Source organism: Lycorma delicatula, chromosome 7 (genome assembly GCF_047948215.1).
Source record: "Lycorma delicatula isolate Av1 chromosome 7, ASM4794821v1, whole genome shotgun sequence".
NCBI lineage: Eukaryota > Metazoa > Arthropoda > Insecta > Hemiptera > Fulgoridae > Lycorma > Lycorma delicatula.
In genome coordinates, this window is record NC_134461.1 from 11124776 (window position 1) to 11143610 (window position 18835).

The window sequence follows — 18835 nt, forward strand, 5'->3', positions numbered from 1 at the left end:
TATTTTTAGTAATATTCTATGGCATTTGCCATACACTTGGTTCGAACCATCTGATCTGAAAAAGTAAACTATATCATTGTGTGGCAGTACAGTATGATACTACGTTTGTAAGTACGATATAGTAGTACATAGTTTTATCAAAATCTACTTTAAGTGCTTCCTTTATATTTTATCAGTCATAAACAGTGGGTAGAATTAAACCAAGTTATTAATAATAGTAATGATTTCAGCCTTGTGACGAAGAAATATAAAGAAAATAAAATGTCCATTGCACTTTCAATTACACCATTTTCATGAGACATTTGTCAAATAGTGTTGTGGGTAAACGAACAATTCCCTTCGATTTCGGTTTATGTAAATTGATCTTACAAAAGAGTTTTCCGAAGTTAAAAATGCAATTCCGCTGCAGAAGTCTCAGCCCTCTAGAACAACGTGTAACACACATATTAAACTGTTAGAAAACAACATATTAACTGCATAAACTACAGAATACCTAGAATACGCAAAGGGTTTCACAACACATTCCTTCATCCTGAATCCCGTAGGGAAAGACACTCGACTTTGAAGATCCCGGTCGCCACAACATCCCCTCCTGATAACATATATCAGTCAGAATGACATCAATTTGACTCGACAGACATTTCCATCAGTGAATTTACATAATTTGCTATCTATCGCCTTTGTATGGCTTCCTCCAATCACAACCACAAGAAATAAATAGTTCAAATAAAACTTATCTGAAAATTGAACTTTAGCTTTAAATAATCACGTCAATGAAAACCGATACGGTTCCTTGGTCAGTATGTCATCTGAATAAAAAAATTGACTATCCAACTATTAGTTTTCTATATCCGAGGTGGAGTGGTAGCGTTTCGACCTTTCCTCCGATTGTCACGGGTTCGAATCCTGGTCAGGCATGGCATTTTTCATACGCTACAGAATTCCATTCCCATATTCCCACGTCGAGCACAAAAGTTTATGTAGTGAATTAATTCATCTACAGAAGAAATTCATTTCATCATAAAAGAATTCCTAAAACAGTATGAGCCCAAAGGGATTGTTCTTAAAGTACAAAGACTGGAAAAACAAACCGATGACAATTTATCAGGGTTTAGTGATGGTCGGTTTAGGAAGACAATACGAATAAAAAATGGGAACCCGATAATTAGATAGCTTTGTAAAATGTAGAACTGTATAATTAAATGTGTCTATGGTTACATATGCTGCAGAAAGTAATTTAAGGTCTGTCAAACCATTTAATTTTTAAGCAATCCTCTATTTTCACTCATTCAAAGATTTATTTCGATCCAGCCTCAGATCTAGATAGGTAATGGTAAATCAATACCATATTAAAGTACCTTTTACCTTTTTCTGTTTAGCCTCTGGAACCACTGTAAGGTATTACTTCAGAGGATGAATGATGATGGTATGTTGAATGTAAATGAAGCGTAATCTTGTAGTCTCAGGTCGACCATTTCTTTTATACGGATTTGAATACTAGATCGTGGATACTGGTGTTCTTTGGTGGCTGGGTTTCAATTAACCACACATCTCAGGAATGGTCCGATCTCAGACTGTACAAGACTACACTTCATTTACATCCATACATATCATCCTCTGAAGTAATACCTTACAGTAGTTCCGGAGGCTAAACAGAAAAATATGACGTCGACCATTCCTGAGATGTGTGGTTAATAGAAACCCCAACCACCATAGAACACCGGTATCCACGATCTGGTATTCAAATACGTATAAAAGTAATTGCCTTTAGTAGGATTTGAACCTTAGAACTCTCGACTTTAAAATCAGCTGATTTGCGATCTTTAGTTCCCCACTAGATCAATCCGGTGGGTATTAGAGTACCTGCTATAAATGAAAATATATATACTTTTCATAAATAATAATGCAAGAGTGAAGGTGTTTTATATCTTTACACAATGTAATACACAGAATACAGGTTTTATTTTTTACGTACTCCTAGATTTGGTATACAGTTGAACTATAATTCAACTTTTCCATTAGTAATAATTTAAAACTTACTGATCTAAATATATTATTATAATGATAAGTCTTTTCATCATTGTAGTTCTACATTTAGACCAATCTTTTTATCGTTGATTTACTTTATTTTTAGTTTAGAATAATACAACTGTTCTATAATATTTTCTAATTTCGTTACTTTTCATTATTGTTAATATCGAGATCAAAAATCAATGTAAAACCCAATGAGAACCTAGCTTCTTTTATATTCTTCCCTGCTACAGAGAAAATTAGTATTATCTTTTTCATTCCCGTACAGATACAGTATTCTAATTTTTTGTTTACATGTTTACACTTCGACGGTGGCGCTGTAGTACAAAATCAAACGGCGTGTTGTGCAAATAGTCGATACTCCCTTCTATTAGAGAAGTAAACGTCATGTGCGGATTGATGAGATACGGCTGTGTTGTTAGTACGTGGTGTTGTTTTATCGCGTATATTACTGCTAGTTAGCGGTGTTCGTAGTTTTGTATGGCACGCTACTCGGAGTGGTGTATTTTTGTAGTTTATTGTTCGTATTTATGTAAAAGGGGGTAATTATAAATTTGGCTATTACTACAGGAAAATGTTGGTTACCGAACAGGGCGATGAACTGTACTACGATTTTTCAAACATTCAGTCCACGCCTCCTGAGAATAATGGTATTGACTTGGGAAATATTTCACCGGGTGTTTTACAAAATTTTAATCTAGGTGAGTTTAGTTTTTAAGCTGTATATTCATTCAGCTTTTTATTGGTATGATACTAAAGTTTATGAAATTTTGTAGTGTGTTGATTATAACCTTACACACTTTATGATACAGCTTCCACGAGTTGTTTTATCTTTGTTTCTTTTAGTAGAGTTTATATTTGAATTAATTTATACTATAATAATTTTTTTTTCTGCCCAAATTAGAAGGATGTACTAAGCTAGATCTGTGAATTTTATTTTATTAAAAGTTGCATTGAAAATCTTTTAATTAGTTTTGTTTGATTGTAAATAAAGATATTATTATGATAATTGATTATAATAGAATATTGTTAGTATGATAATAATTTCACATCAGTGGAGCTGTTAAGAATAAAATTCTTTTGAAATTTTAAGGTTGGTAGCACACATACATGAAATTTTATTTATACTAATTTTGTGTATTTTAACGTAGCATTTTTTTTTAATTGGCTGTATTGTATCTTACGTTTTTTGTCGTATAATGTAATTCCTGCTTAATTCATTGAAAGATAATTGTTAGTACCTAGTGCAAGTAATGTTGAATCTGAGTATTTTGCTAATTATGCAGAATTGTTTTATTTTCCTGTTATTTTTTGGTTTTGTTTGATGTATGCTAATCTTTAAATTGTTAGTTTAATACCTTGGATCTGTTCTCAATGTATGTTATTGAGTTCATATTAGATGTAGTGTGTTTATTATCTTTCTTATTCCATGAGTTTGTGTTTATTGCTTCTGAAATTAAATATAATTAGAGTTTCTTCTAAAAAAAAATCTAAATTTGTTTTTCCAAATCCTCAATTTGTTTTTGAGAATTTTAATAAATTACATTTGTTGTATTTGTATTTTGTGTAATGATAACTTTGTTGGCTGTTGATCCACAAAAATATGAATTTAAAAAAAAAATAGAAAAACTGAGAATTTAAATTACTATAATCCGGAAATATTACTGATGGACACAATTACTTTTTGTAGTTGTTGGAGATATATTACAATTTATACAAAAAAAAATTGGTATTAAAAGAAAATTGATAGAAAACAAACTTGATAATAAATGAACTGTGCTATATAAATGAAAAAATGAAATCGCTGATCATTTTCTTGTACTTTTCACCAGGCAGTACCAATAGTCCAAGGAATATTAAAAATAATGTTGAAGTTGTTAATTATAGTATTTTCATGTATAATAAAGATGATTTTTAGGAATTCAAAATTATTTTATTCATTTAAAAATTTTTTTTATAGCTTTATCTGTATAAAATTCAAAGTGGTTATTAGTTTACATATTTATGACCTTTGGTAGCAGTTTTGAAATTTTACATTAATGAATACCCCAAAATTTTATTTGCTTTATTTTTCCACCCGAAATCTGTAAATGAAGTGTATTCTCTCTCAGCTAGTTGATAATAAAAATAAAGTTTTCTCAAAAGGAGCTTGGGACAATCTAATTTTAAATCAAAATGAACATTTTTTTTGAATAATTTTAGTTTTTGAAATTCTTTTGTTAAAATTATTCATAGTTTTTAAGAAAAAGTACCAAAAAGGTAGTAAGTTAAGTTTTTTGTGCTATTATTATTTTTTGTTATGTGCATACAGTGCGAGTAAGTGCTAAAAATCTGTTTTTTTGACAAATAGGAATAGCCCAGTGGTATATATACCTTTGTAAGACCATTATTGAAAGCAAATATCCATTACTAAGAATGATTTTAACTTAAAATTTAAAATTATCTTCAAATTGTCAATGAATTCTCGTAAAAGCTAGTTGCTATTATACAGATTTGAATACTAAACAACGGATACCGATATACTTTGATGGTTGGGGGTTCACTCGACCAGACATCTCAGGAATGGTTGGTCTGAGTCTGTACAAGACTACACCTAATTTACATGTCATACATATCTTCATCTCAATGGGCCGTACGGGGTTGCTTATTGTTCACTAGTTGAACAGATTGCAATGTAAAAAAAATTGTCAATAAAGATAGTGTAACTTTTTTTTATAAAACAGTTACACTATCTTTATGGAAAAAAAATTACAACACAAAAAAATAAACAATAGTCAATTTGGCCCATTTGGTGATCAATTGTACATGAACATCGGTCAAAAATGTACTATCGATTTGTGTAATTTGTTTACTACTTTAGAGGCATCATAGCTGTAGAGTAATCATAGCTGATTACCACTAGCTACAAGAATAGTAATAGCATTAGCAAACCTTTAATGGCAATAAAAGTTTAAATAGTAAACCTTTATAAAATAATTACAATAAGATTCATATAATTCACCCCTCCACCACCGAAAAAGAAATCTTGGATAACTTTTTGTTGGTTGAACATCAATTAGTGGATTTTTTTTTAGTATTCTTCCATTTATCATACTAAACATAGGAAAATAAAAAAAACTTTCTTTTGGAAGATGATTTTGGAGGTGGGGGGAGCAGAAAAAATAAAGATACCATTTTTTAAATTTCTATATCTTTTTTTGATTTATTTTAAACATGTAGACCTAATGATAATTTTGTAATAAAATGTCATCATAAATCACCCCCACTCCAAAAAAGAAATCTTAGGTTTCTTTTTTCATCTATAATTATTTTTCTACTGCATAAGAATAAATTGCCAGGAAAGTATTACAACTTTTTTTGTCAGATTGTTTTTAAAGTCGATTTATGAAACAAACCTTAACTATTTACCGATAGAACTTTATAATTTATGTATGTGTTACATACCTCCCTTGAAAAGTGATATATAAACAAATCAAGACTGAAGAATGGACTTTGTTCATATCTGGAATTCTTAATGCATTTTTCATTGAATTTCCAAATTTTGACTTCAAATTTGAATAGAGATTAAAGTATTAAAAGAAGTGTCTATCATTATTATTATTTTTTATATTATATCAGGAAGTTTGTCAAAATAATGATCAAATAGTGCTATGTTTGTACGAGATAACTAAAGTTTGTTCTGGCAGTGCAAGCTTCTGCATTCTTAACTGGTTTATTTAGGAAAATTTATTAATAGCATATCAGTTGTTTCAGTAGAGCAGTAACTTATTATATATATTTTTTTATCAAAAGCAATTTAGTTGCGCTAATGAAATAACATTTGAAATTTTATTGAATGGTAACCTGAAAACTTGTGGAATTGATTGGCATTGTTTTCAAATTTATGTTTATTCAGATGATCGATCAAAGATAAACTTTCATTTTGATTTTTTTCTATGAATCTGCCTTATAAGGGTTATACGAATATCATTTCAGTTTCTCTCCGTATTTCATATTTTCCTTCCATATTTCTTTCATCACTTTTTTGAAGACAAAAAATCATACCTCCCTTAATAGGCAAAGAATCGAATCGGTTTAAAGTGGCCGTTAGTCCTCTAAACATTACCTAAAACTTTTGTCTGAACAATTATTGATAAGACCAACCCTTATGGCAAGGGATGACCAAAATAAAAAAAAAACAAGAAAAACAAAAAATATCGTTATAACTTTCTTATTAAGTAAAATATAAAATTTGTTTAAGGTGCGTACAATTTTTTTGATAAGGGCCTGAAACCTATTTAAGTTAATTTTTTTGATATCACCAATCATTGGTCCAGGGGGTTGAAAAAATATGATTTCGAAGTGAAAAAAGAATCATACTTCCCTTAATAGGCACAGTATCGAATCTGTTTAAAGTGGTCGTTTTCCTCTAAACGTTACCTAAAATTTTTGTCGAATAAATTTTTAATATGACCAACCCTTACGGCAAGGGATGATCAAAATGTTGCTGGAATTGTAAGAAGATGGGGGCTTGTCGTATGCTAAACATGTGAAACTTTTTTCACATGCAACCATTGTCATATTGAGTAAATTTGAAGTTTTTCCTAAGTTTAAGGTGGAAATCTTTTTTATCCCCTGCTGAGTGAAATCTACCTCCGCCTTCTGGCGTGCCGAAAGGGATTTTTTTTTAATTTAATAAGAGATAACAATAGATATTTATTTACATAACTCAGGAATATCCCTGTTATTATTCTAGCTGTCATGTTAAATAAGGTTTTATTTAATTAAACTTTAAAAACAAAGTTTTTTCTATTTAAAATTTTTTAACTAGCTTTTAAGGAATTTGGCATTCAAGATTTATAAATTGTCCTAATTTTGAAATTCTTTTTGAGCTGTTTAACGTTTATGTACTCAATTTATATACGTATTTGGATTCAACATTTATCCACTTGGAAAATTATTAATGTATTTTTAGAAAATTTATGTTTGAGTGTGTGTGTATATATGAGGTAGAAGGATGATAGATAATTTGATTATGAACATTTAAATTAATCCCACAAAATAAATATATTTGAAAAATTAATTGTAATGCTATATATAGAAGAAACGGTACAAAATATGATTACTACTGTATATTTGTGCATTGTATTTCAGAGAATTTAATAGTATAAGAATTGTGTAACAAAATGATGGCAACTGCAGTTTTAATAATAATTACAAAAAAATCAGTTGATTATAACAAATTTATAAATTATAAACAACATTAGTAAAAATAAACACATCATTTATAAACACACAAATGAAATAAATAGTAAAATTTACCTATCTTGTCAATAGAAATAAATATGTATTGTAGTAATATACATACAAAATTAATAAATTCATGAAAATTAATAAATTTATTTTAACAAATTTTATAATAAAAATCAAGAATTTTTTTTCATTTTCATTAATTTATATCTAATTATAATATAGTTACCGTGTTTTTTTCCATGATGTTCAGAGAATTATTCAAAAATATAAACTTTTGGAATGACACACAGAACTAAATTTTATAATAAAACATTTTATAACTTGTTCCATAACATTTTCAGTCATCTTTGTGACCATCCTCAGTGATTGATGCTGCTGTTCTCACACTGTTGTCAGCTGATGTTAATTTTAATTTTTTTCATATTAGATGGACATGTACTATAGCCGTGTTGTTTTTGAATCGTGTCTGTTCATTTAGTATACTGTTTTTATATGCGTATACATTTTGTAACATTAAATAGTTAAAAAAAGAAAAAAAAAAGGCCAACATCTTATTACAATTAAAAATTATGAAATATATGAACATTCAAAATTACATAAAATTATATTTAAAAATATATATGTAGGTGGAAAAGTCACGATTAATAAAATATTTACAATAATTTAAACCTGCTGGAAATTGACTTAATTAAGGAAAGAAAATATGTTGAAAAAATGTTTTATTTGTACGTACAGGTATTCATTCATATGTTACAGGTGTTGACAAAGTATGGCAGTCCGTAAATAAATTTTCAACAGTTGAATGTAGAAAAATAAGATTTAGCAGATGCTTTTACCATGTAATGGTGTGAATTTTTTCCGGTATGAGACTATCACACATCTGTTTCCTAATGGGGAATTAACTCAAAAATCTCAGTTTTCTCTTGTATTTATGTATATATACACATTTACAAACTGAATTCTTTGTCTTCCCTGGGGTATTAGAACTTATCTATTAACCAGAAGAGAATGTACCCGTACAATCTAAATTTCAAAAAATGTTTCTTTAAAAAATTATTTCAAATTTAATTTGCTTTGTATTTATATATGTCCCATTGAAAAGTGTTATCAGATTACGTTTCAGCAAAAAACAAATACTTTCCCCAAAATAAGAGGCTCCCCTTTTATTATTATTTTTTATGACCGTATAGGATCACTTTAGTCGGTCCATTATCCAAGTCTCTTTGATGGAACTGTTTGGGCCTTGCGATCCTACCAGTGCTTTTTCATATGTTCCAGTGTTTGTGCCCTTTCTGGTGTTGCAAATGTTGGTGTTGTGAGTTTTTTCTCGAGTATGAAGCGAGTGTTGTCGTTCTTGATTTTCTTATTTAATTTTATCTTATCTGCAATGTCTTGTGGAGTAAGGACAATTTCCTTCATATCCTCTCTTATTTCTCTGATCTATCTGCATCATGACTTTGTATTTTTCGAGTCGAGATTTTACTGTAGTAGCTGTTTCAGAAGTCTTGAATCTTGCATCGTTATGAAATGGCCAAAGAATCCTAGACTCCTCTTATGTTCTCTTATATTCGCATACGAGGTCTACAAAATCCCCGTGACGTAGTGCAACGTTAGAGACAGAGACTCCTCCAAGGTTAATTTGTTTTGCGCTCTATCGCAAACAAAGGTTTACGGACCGTTCTTTTTTTAGAACACACAGCTCCTGGTTTAACGTACGAGGACGTGCTGTAAAACTGGCTTTTCCCTCGACTAAGTGAAAGTCCACAAGACTTCAGTTCTCAACAGGTCGGATGTCCGCTTCGTCTGCACGTAGATCTTTGACGCTATCTAAGTGAATCTACCTTGACGACGGAACGGACTCATCGGGAATGAAGACCTGGCTCTTCAATTCAGGCTTCTAAGATCACCTGATCTAACGCCACGAGACCTTTTATTGTGGGGGTTTATGAAAGATGCCGTTTACTTACTGCCTTTACCGACAAATCTGGCAGACCTGCGGAACCGTGTCACAGCTTTTAATTTAGACACTGTTGTTGTACGACTATGGTAATATTTTTAATTGTTGATTTTATTATTTTCTTTAAAGCTTTTTCATTTTTAAATTCGGTGTTGAGGTTAACTTTCCTGTAGGAATTTTGTCCGGGCGCTGATAAAGACATTTTTTGTGCGCCCCCCCCCCCCCCCCAATAAAAAGACAACGACTAGGGTTTTTTTAAGTTAACTAAATAAAATCTTAGTTGTGTTTTCGCACGGCATTTATCGTGCTTTGGTATCTTACATTAATTAAAAGTTTTATTTTACGTATACCTCTATTAACCCTATCTCAGGAATCCGGCCGACCGGTTTATATAGTCCGTTTGGATACCTCCATAAACGGGAGAGGTAGCAAGAACGCACTTTGAGGTTACAAATAAACAGAGATTGGCGGAAGTGTTGCGGTAGAATAGCGTATTCGTAGACTGTGTTCAACTAAAGGCCCGGCGCGTCGTAAAGGCTATGTTAAATATGTTTAAATCGTCGAGTATTTGCCGGATTAATAAATTTAATGAATCCGCCTGATGGAAAAAAGTATTAGGCCATTTAAAGTGTTAAGTAATTGTAAATCGTTAACGGAAACGTCCAATCGCAAAGTTAATTACCAAAATTCAAAGCGATAACGGATTTTATGTGTCCAGTGAAACCTTTTCCCATCACAATGATCCGCGGTTGATTAGCTCACCGCGAAAATATGTTGGTATCTGATTGCCTCCCTTCATAGTCTTATGCTACCCTCTTGTGAAAAAAAATTTCAAAAAATTACAGTATATTAAAGAGATTTAACAGAGTTTGACCAAAAAAACCGTTACGATTGGATATTTTTTATGCCTGTAACAACAAAAAAAATTGAAACTGTACAAAAATTACGAGAATTTAATTGCAGAATTGTTTTTGCACATTTCTACCGCGTTATTTATTAGCGAAATTTTTTTTTTGCTTTGTGTTTATGAAACATAGTTTGCTGATTTTAAAAATAATAGTTTCAAGCAAAGCGGTTGAAAATTGGCCAAAATATGATGAAAAACCCGCGTCATGTATCACAGATTAGTAACATATGAAAGAGATTCAGAAAACTACGTTTTATAAAAATTCCCACCACTCAAAAGGCAATTCAGATCGACAAAAAACAATTTTTACTGTATAGTGTTATTCATTACGAATCGTTATGTGTTACATGTTTGCCGATATCATTTGTCAGAAAAGATATTTATAGACCTCAAGTAAAAGTGACGAATTTATGACCACAAATACCTTCTTTTTTTTCTGTATGCCGTATATCATAATTTATTATGTGTTTCAATTCATTGATATGTTGCTAGTAAGATAAGCTATTTTTCTAAATAATAAATAAATTCGTAACCCTCAGAGCAATATAATACACAAGTCACACACACACAAGCACATTTCTGAGAAAAAAATGGTCATATTCTTTCTAGTCTAAATAAAACATTTTACATCGTATAAACATCGTTCAAATTGTATAATAAAACTGATTCCTCTGTGAATACAAAACAAAATAACCGACTTAGATGCCATATAAAATATTTTGTAACAGCGTTTTCAAACTGACCCCGTACATAGCCAGTTTAGTGGCTACATGATCTGAAAAGGTTAAATTTCTCATATTAATTTGCGAGTTTTTGTAAAGTCGCACCAAATATCGGGTACCAGGAACCGAACGACGGAATAGAGTACTAGGTAATCAAGCGGTATGCATTTGTCGCCGCATCGCCTACCGTTTTCTAGGTCTTTGTTATTTTACTCGTATTTCAATGATGCCTCCGCCAGGCTACGATACGGACGCTTGACTCGCGTCAAGACGGAGCTTGTACTCGGACGGATGTTTATTACGCCGAGGTAAAAGCGATCGATTTACGTGAATCGGTAAAAATTTGCTGTCCTGTTCAGTAACCCGATACTGCGGGTCTGCTATTAGGAGACATTTTTTCGCAACCGTTGGAATGTATTTTGAGATTCCCCTGCGGGTAGATCTTCTGTTCCCTTTCGCGACTATTCGTTCCTTTTATTCTCGATTCCTTTGTTCGGGTATTCGTTGGATTTCCGCCGGATGTTCGCATCTGTACTAATAACGTGGATTTCACGGTATCGTAAGAGTTATTTGAACTGGAAAATCGTATTGTCGCCGGAATTTCCGTTACCGGGGTTGTAGTCCGGCAGTCCGACGTAGGACCGCGGTGCTTATCGGTGATCGGGTGAAGACAGTTTTGAATTTTTATCGCGAAAAATTGGCGATAGTTTCTTACCCGTTTTTATCCGTACACGCCTCGCATACGTCTAGATTTCTTGTAATGTTAATTTATTTTGGTAACGCGTGCTACCGTTTTTAGCGGTAGTACGCTAAAAGTTTTATGAATGTTGTTATAAATACTTATTTTGTAATAAAAATGCGAATCGTCCTACGTTCTCGGGGAAAGTTATCGTGTATTATCCTTGTCGACGTTACCGCTACCGCAGAGAGATTAAAAATAAAAATTTCACTCGATGTTTTATTATTTTGCTGACGACAAATAATTTTGTTCGTATTTTTGTAGCAAGTCTTGTAGGCCATCGCTTAATCGTGACCTCTTAGTTCGATACGCTGTATTACGGTCGTCTTGTGGTTTCATTAATTTTTATGCGAAGTCGTTATTTTATCGCTGATTTGTCTACTTGTAACAGTGTAAGCGTTTTAGTGTAATTAATTGCATGTTATTTAATTTATGCGCAGACCTTTCTGTTTTTTAACTTAATCGCTTTTTTATGTAGATTTACTCGTATATCTAATCGGGATGAGGTTAGAGTACTCGGTGTTACGTTTGCTGAATATTTGTTTTTTCCTTTTAAAATAATAACTTGCGGGGACATACGTGCTATGTTACCGCGTGATTTCGATCGGGTTTTAATCGTTTTTTGTTTACCGCGAATTATCACACGTACGCCCTATAATCTGTTTAATGAAAATAAACTTAAAATGTATTTCTCTTGTTAATGTACGCCTATCCTTACCGAGAACGTGTAAACGTACATCAAAAGTGCGCATCGGCTAATACGCATACCTTTTTCGGTCGATTGTTACAATGAACAATTTAAAACGTAAAATATTAAATAAATTAATAACTTATCTCCCGCGCACCTTATAGAACGGGTATAAAATAAATTAAAATATCGAAAACATACGGATTAAAATACTTTACTTACGGGTCGTCCGAGAAATAATGCTCATTTAATCAGGATTCTAAGAAAATTTATTTGTATACGGAATTAACTTTACAGCCCTTCATTGTAATTCCCGAGTATAATGCACGCCCGCCGACGGTCCGGCAGCTTTCGGATATACGTCAGGAGATGATTTTTGTTGTGTTGAATTTTCCCCGGGTGACGGCAACCGATAACTCTTAGACCGTTAAGCCGAATTTCTCGTGCGGTTCTTTTGGCTTAGGAAAGAGATGAAGTCTGGGGGACTCGAATTGGCGGATGGCGAAGCGTTTCAAATATAATCGGAAAAAATATAAACGACAGAGCTCGTAGATATGCGAACGCGCATCGTTATGCGAAATCGACTCGCCGCTGTCGAGTTTTTCTGAACGCGGTTTTCAAAGTTTCGGCGGCAAAACTTTTAGTTTGCGGCAGTCACAGTAACACCGTTTGGCACTTAACCCGTAGTTGTATCGTAAGTGAAAATCACTAATTGTCTCCTTTTGACCGCATGCGACGACATTCTTCGTCATCGGATAATGTTAACTCTTCTGAACACTCCGTTGTGACTTCATTTCCGGTTGAAAATCACGTATCCGCGTTTCGTCGATAGCAATTATTCGATTCAAGAACCGTTTGCCTTCCCTTTAATAACATGAAAGCGATTTCGAGACGTGTCGCTTTTTCCTGCTCGTTCGGTGGTGTGGTACCCGTCGCGGTGAGGCCTTTTTTTTGTCCAAATGTCCGTTAAAATGCGATGTGCTGTAGTTTTTTGTATTCGGCTTCATTTTCGATTCCTCTCGCTGTCATGCGACGGTCTTCCTCGATCGCCGTAGCAACAGTAGCAGTAGACGGTCGGCCAGAGCGTGACTCGTCTGTTGCATTCCTTCTGCCGTCCGTAAAATTTTTATGTGGCCTGTACGGCGCTGCGATCTGCAGCATCGTCACCACATGCTTCTCGTAACGATCGATTAATTATTGGCACTGTATCGCTTCAAAGTTTGGATTTTGATGTACGCGGTTCGCTCGAATCTTGTTATGCGATCCCAGTTTATTTTTGCCTTACATTTTGTCGATAAGAAATGAGTTGAACTTGTGAAATACGCATAATATTTGAATGAAGTAAATTCTAATCTAGCGCCCATCTTGCACAATATTGCTAACTATACCGTGAAAAGCCGTTTGTGCGTGCGTAAACATTGAACTCGTAAGAAAAAATATTTTTTTTCGGACTAGATTAATCCGATTGGCATGTTGGGCCGAGCAGACGATTTTTTTTCCGTACGTTGCTTTGTAAAGAATCAGATTTTTTTGTCTGTCTATAACTTTGAATATTGTTTTTGATGATTTCTTTTTGTTTAAAATACAAAACTGATGAGTACGTGCCCGTTTGTTTGTACGCACGTCCCGCAAAGCAAACTATATCTTTACAAAAAGAACAAAAAAACACTTTTAGGATGAAGTTATAACAGGATTGAAATCCGAGGCGTTTTTTGAACTTGAAAACATTTTAAAGAAAAAACTAATAATTGTAATTAATAAAACAAACACTAATTTACTCAAATTCCGTAAAACTTGAAAAAGGTCTTTCAGAATTTTTGCTATTAAAGGATTTCACAATATTAGAATTAAATCGGTTACGGGATTTCAAAATTAGTAAGGATTTGTATAGCTAAATTTTTTCAAAGTTTTAGTCGAAGTACCAGTTTTTTCTGGATGAATCTGTTGAACTTTATCAGGTTATTGAAAATATAGGTGAACGTAAATTATTTAGCGCGTTGTAGGGGTTAATAAAAAACGAACAAACCCGCCGTGTAGCGTGCGTTGATTTTTTTCAAACTTCAGTGCGGGTACTACATTTATCGTTGACCTCGAACGAACGCGCCGGCGTGATGTAACGACAGGCGAGAACGTCGGTCGAGCGATGGCTACCCTGCAGGAAAAAGCGATACGCGTACTACGGATTCACGAAAGCGGATCTGTTATTACTGTCGGCAGTCGTTTTCTTTAGAGCGGGGCCGTGATCCTTCCAATAAAGACTATTAAACATCGGTATCGACGGTTTAAGGATACGGGAAATGTAATTCAGAAGAAAGGTGCCGGCAGGCCTCCCCGCCCGCCGTAAGAAAAACTTTTCGGAGAAGCCCGGGTAAATCGACTCGGGCGAATTTAAAACCGGGAATACCGCGATCGACAATCGTAAAGGGTGTACACAAGCCCGTAAAACTTCACGCGTACAAAATTTAGTCGGTCGGTGTATACGATCGAAGGTAAACCGCGCCGTTTCAATTTTTCCGTATACGTTCTCGATAAAGTGAACTTTAATTATGCGTTTTTAGAAAAAGTAATTTTCTCTGACGTAGCTACTTTTTATGTTTCCGGTCGCGTTAACCGACATTGTCGGATTTAGCTAGCGAGAACTCTCGTGCCGTTCGACAAACGTAACGCGATAATCCGAAAATTAACGTTTGGGTGTGCGTCGACCGCTTATGAAGTTCTCCGGGCGTTCTTCTTCGCCGAACCAACGGTTATTAGCTGGACGTGCCGCAGGAGTATGCAGTACCACAAATTGAACCCCGGCAACCGCAAATGTAGTTTTACGTTATCCTGCGACATTTTCTCTCTGCCTATGCGCGTGTGCTAGTGTAATATGTGTATAATATTCGAATTATTTATTTATACTTAAGTAAGATTTTTCTCAAAAAAAGGAAGTAATTAGTTCACTGTTGTAATAAAATATAGTTGCTTTTTGATAGTTAATGTTGACGCTAATCAGAGTTGGAAATTTTTAACTGTTTTGTGTTAGTCGTGTGCGACTGTAAATTGAACTTATTTCTGGCTGTTTTAGTCTGTAAGACGTAATATAAATTTATTATGTTAATTAATGAATAACAGTGTAATTAAATTGCTAATAAAACCCGTTCGATATCGTATCACTTTGTGTGCCTTATCGATGTATCTTTTGTTGTAGCGTAAGATTATTTTATAGGTTGATTTACTCTTACGCATGCTGCATTTCATAATACAAATCATTGGGTTTTGGTAATGACTTAGACGTTCGTGCGATTAAATATTTTAGCGTTAAGTTTATTATTATTAGCTAATATAATCTCATTTCGACGGCGTTGGTTAGCTTTCTCCAACTCTTGGACAATCTTCCCTCCATGAACGTTTTTCCTTAGTCAAACGATTTTTTACAACTTTATTTTTATTAGAAAAAAGATTCCGATTCAATTTATTTTACGCTGTCAGTCGTCGAATGAATTAAGCCGGACTTGTTTTTTCACGTTATACACGGGGCGTTGTTAATGGAATCGGCCCTAGGCGCCATCAAAGGTTACTAATGTGTCGCATGCTTAATGTCATTTTAATGAAATCGGTTGAAACATTTATTTGACGCCACAAAAAACATAAATTGAAAGAATTTAAGTTATTTACTTTTTACTTCGTTGTACAAAGTAAAGGAAGTGTCTGATCGCGAAAAATTTCGGTCTTCAGATTTCAACGGAATTATCTATTTTGACTAGTTTCGGCGTGACGTCTGTACTACGTTTGTATCTCGCATAACTCCAAAACGATTAGCCTTAGGATGTTGAAATTTCGGATTTAGAACTGTTGCAACATCTAGTTGTGCACCTCTCCTTTTAATTTCAATCGACTGTACTAAAAAAGTCCAAAATCCAAAAGAAAATTGATTTTGGACTTTTCTTAACCGCAGTAATAAGTATTTCTTATGAAATCAACCTAAAATGTTTATATGTAATTAATAGGCGTACAAGGAAGTCATGTGGTGTCCACATCGGATTTTTGATCCCGGTTTCATTTTTGAAATGCGGATTTTATTTTAAATAATATTTAATTTTTTTTTTATTATTAATACGTTAAGCTATGTCTAAAAAAATAAGATTTCCGTATGAAAAAAAGTTGCTCGTAAGAAATGCAAAGACGTAAAACTTCCTCGTTAAAATAATAAAAGGAATGCAGAGAAACGATTCTGCCGAGCGTAAGATAAAAACTTTCCGGAACGCAGAATATGTATTAAATTTTCCGACTAATTTTCTTAAATCTTTGCGTGCAATTACTTTTAATTCCAGAATGATAACGTGGTGTTGTATTGTGATATCTATTCTGTAAAAGTCATATAGTAAACAATGATGTCGGAGTAAAAAATGTTCTAAATAAGGTGTGGAAAAAATAAAATCAAGATAATCAGAGGAACTTTTCTAAAATGTTAAAAAAAGGACATCGACTCGTTCTTTTTTGTGAAGTTTAAAGCTTCAAATTACGTAAAACGATTGTACGATTCATATAGTGAATTTTTCCCCCGTTTATTGAAATTCAGTTAAATAAATTTTGCGTGAGAATTTCGCTAAATTTCACAGTTTCGTGAATTTTTTTGGTTTCGTAAAAATCATGCGGGTATATGTCGTTTAGTGTGGAATCGATTTCACGTTAGCTATTTTATTTTTTATTTTTATTTCCGTCTTTTTTCATTTTGAATATAAATTTAAAGCTTTATTTACTTTTAAACTTTATACAATAGTTTTTTTGTAATACTCCGTCGCAGCTTTTCCCGTTCTGTATGCATGTACTACTTAAAAAATTTGAAATAATTTTTTTTGTAATTACTTGTGGGCTGTTGCTCTCAGTTATCGCTGTTCACAGTTTACCGAGTAAAATATAGATTAATTTTGATAACTTTACAGTAAAATGAAATTTCATAAAAACTGATAAAATTAGAGAACTATAAAACTTCTGCGTAAATTAAGTATTTCTTGTTCTGTCTTGTAATCAAAATTATTTGGTCGTTAGGATTTCCAGTTCTGGAACAGTAATCGTGTAACACAATACCTTTTGAACCTTTGTCTTCGTCGTTTAATACAGCTACTTCATCACACGTTTAACTTCCTCACATTTTTCTGGCTATTGAAAGCGGCAAACCAAGCGGGGACCGCATAAAGAACCACCTAGGTCGCCGCATACAGCAACAGCCTCCTCTTCGCTGCCCGCGGTCACCATGTGCCATCCGTCAGCCGTCTCAGAGAGTTGATTACTTTCTCTGCCTTATCCCGAAATTTCTGAAGGTTCTTTTTATATAATCGCGACTTTTGAAACCTCACACTTAAGTATTTCAAAAACGGCATCGTTTCTACTTTGCGACCGTCAACCAAAATTTTGTCTGTAGAATTCTGCGCCGTCCAACTGCTGCGAGCGCCTGGGTCTTTTTAACTCAAGATACAGTCGTCTTGACCTTAACCATCTGCTCACACGATTTATAGCTCTATTAGCTCAGCCCTCCACTTGATCCGATCGTCCTGACAACCAACATCGCCGAGTCGTCGGTGTAGGCAATTGATTTAAGTTCTTCAGCGAATTGCGTCCTCAGAATTCCATCGAAGGTAAGTTTTCAAAAGAGATGGGTAAGAAGATCCCTGCGGCACGCCCCCCCCTCATATGGAACCTGACTTCACCGTCCTCTGTCAAAGAGGAAATCTCTTATTGTCTCTCTCAGATATGAACTGATGTTTCTGTCTTGCACTTCTTTCATCACCGCCTTCTAAAGGATCCTATTAAAAGCATTGCGGACATCCAGGAGAACCATCAAGGGAATCTTTCTGGTCCTCCTTATGCCCGCCCTGCTCTTCTCTATCCAGTTAACCGCTCTACGACGGGCATCTACAGTGGATCTGCCCTTTATAAACCCGTATTGGGCTGGCGAAAGACCCCTGTATCGTTTAATTCGATTCAGATTCTCTCGACTCTAACCTCTCGTATAGTTTGCTCAAAGCGGACAGAAGACAGCTCGGCCGATAAGTCGGGACACGGTCGGTCGACTTTGATTTAGGAACGAGCAGTAGTCTTCCTTCTTTCCACATCTTCGGGAAACAGCCTGTACTCAAAGCTTTGTTTAGAGCCTCTAGTACCAACCAAGAGTGAGTTTCCGTGAGACATTTGAGAAGTAGGCCCACCATGCCATCTGGCCCAGGAATTTTTACGTTTTTAGTTAAGTTCACATTTTAAATACGCGTTGCTAGAACAAGAAAAATTTAGCCATGTTGTTGCTAATACATCTTAAAAGAAAGTAAATTCCTATAATTAATTCTAACGATAATTAAGATCGGCCGGTTCATTAACAAATAAGAAGAAAGAAGATGTTTACGTTAAACAAGAGGGCAAAGAAAACAAATGGTAACACCCTTTATGTGATACATCATTTTAAAGGTCTCTTTAACACGAAAAATGGTATAAATATAACGTTGGTGCGGTATCTGTATCCAAAATGGCGGCGGGATAGTTTGCATTATGAAAAAAAATTGCATCGTTATCACAAATAAGTACA

At 33.8% G+C, this 18835-nt stretch overlaps 1 protein-coding gene across 3 annotated transcripts in view; it reads left to right on the forward strand.

Annotated features, from left to right (window-relative positions):
• Positions 1-27: 27 nt before the first annotated feature.
• Positions 28-18835, forward strand: part of Atf6 (bZIP_ATF6 domain-containing protein ATf6) — a 112521-nt gene continuing 93713 nt past the window's right edge. For 2 of the 3 annotated variants that reach the window (XM_075370158.1, XM_075370155.1), the window contains exon 1: positions 2405-2732. In XM_075370158.1, the coding sequence (XP_075226273.1) occupies positions 2606-2732 (127 nt within the window). In that variant the 5' untranslated portion in view covers positions 2405-2605. Of the gene's footprint in view, positions 108-2404; positions 2733-18835 lie in introns of those variants that run through there. The other variant, XM_075370157.1, reaches the window with a different exon arrangement.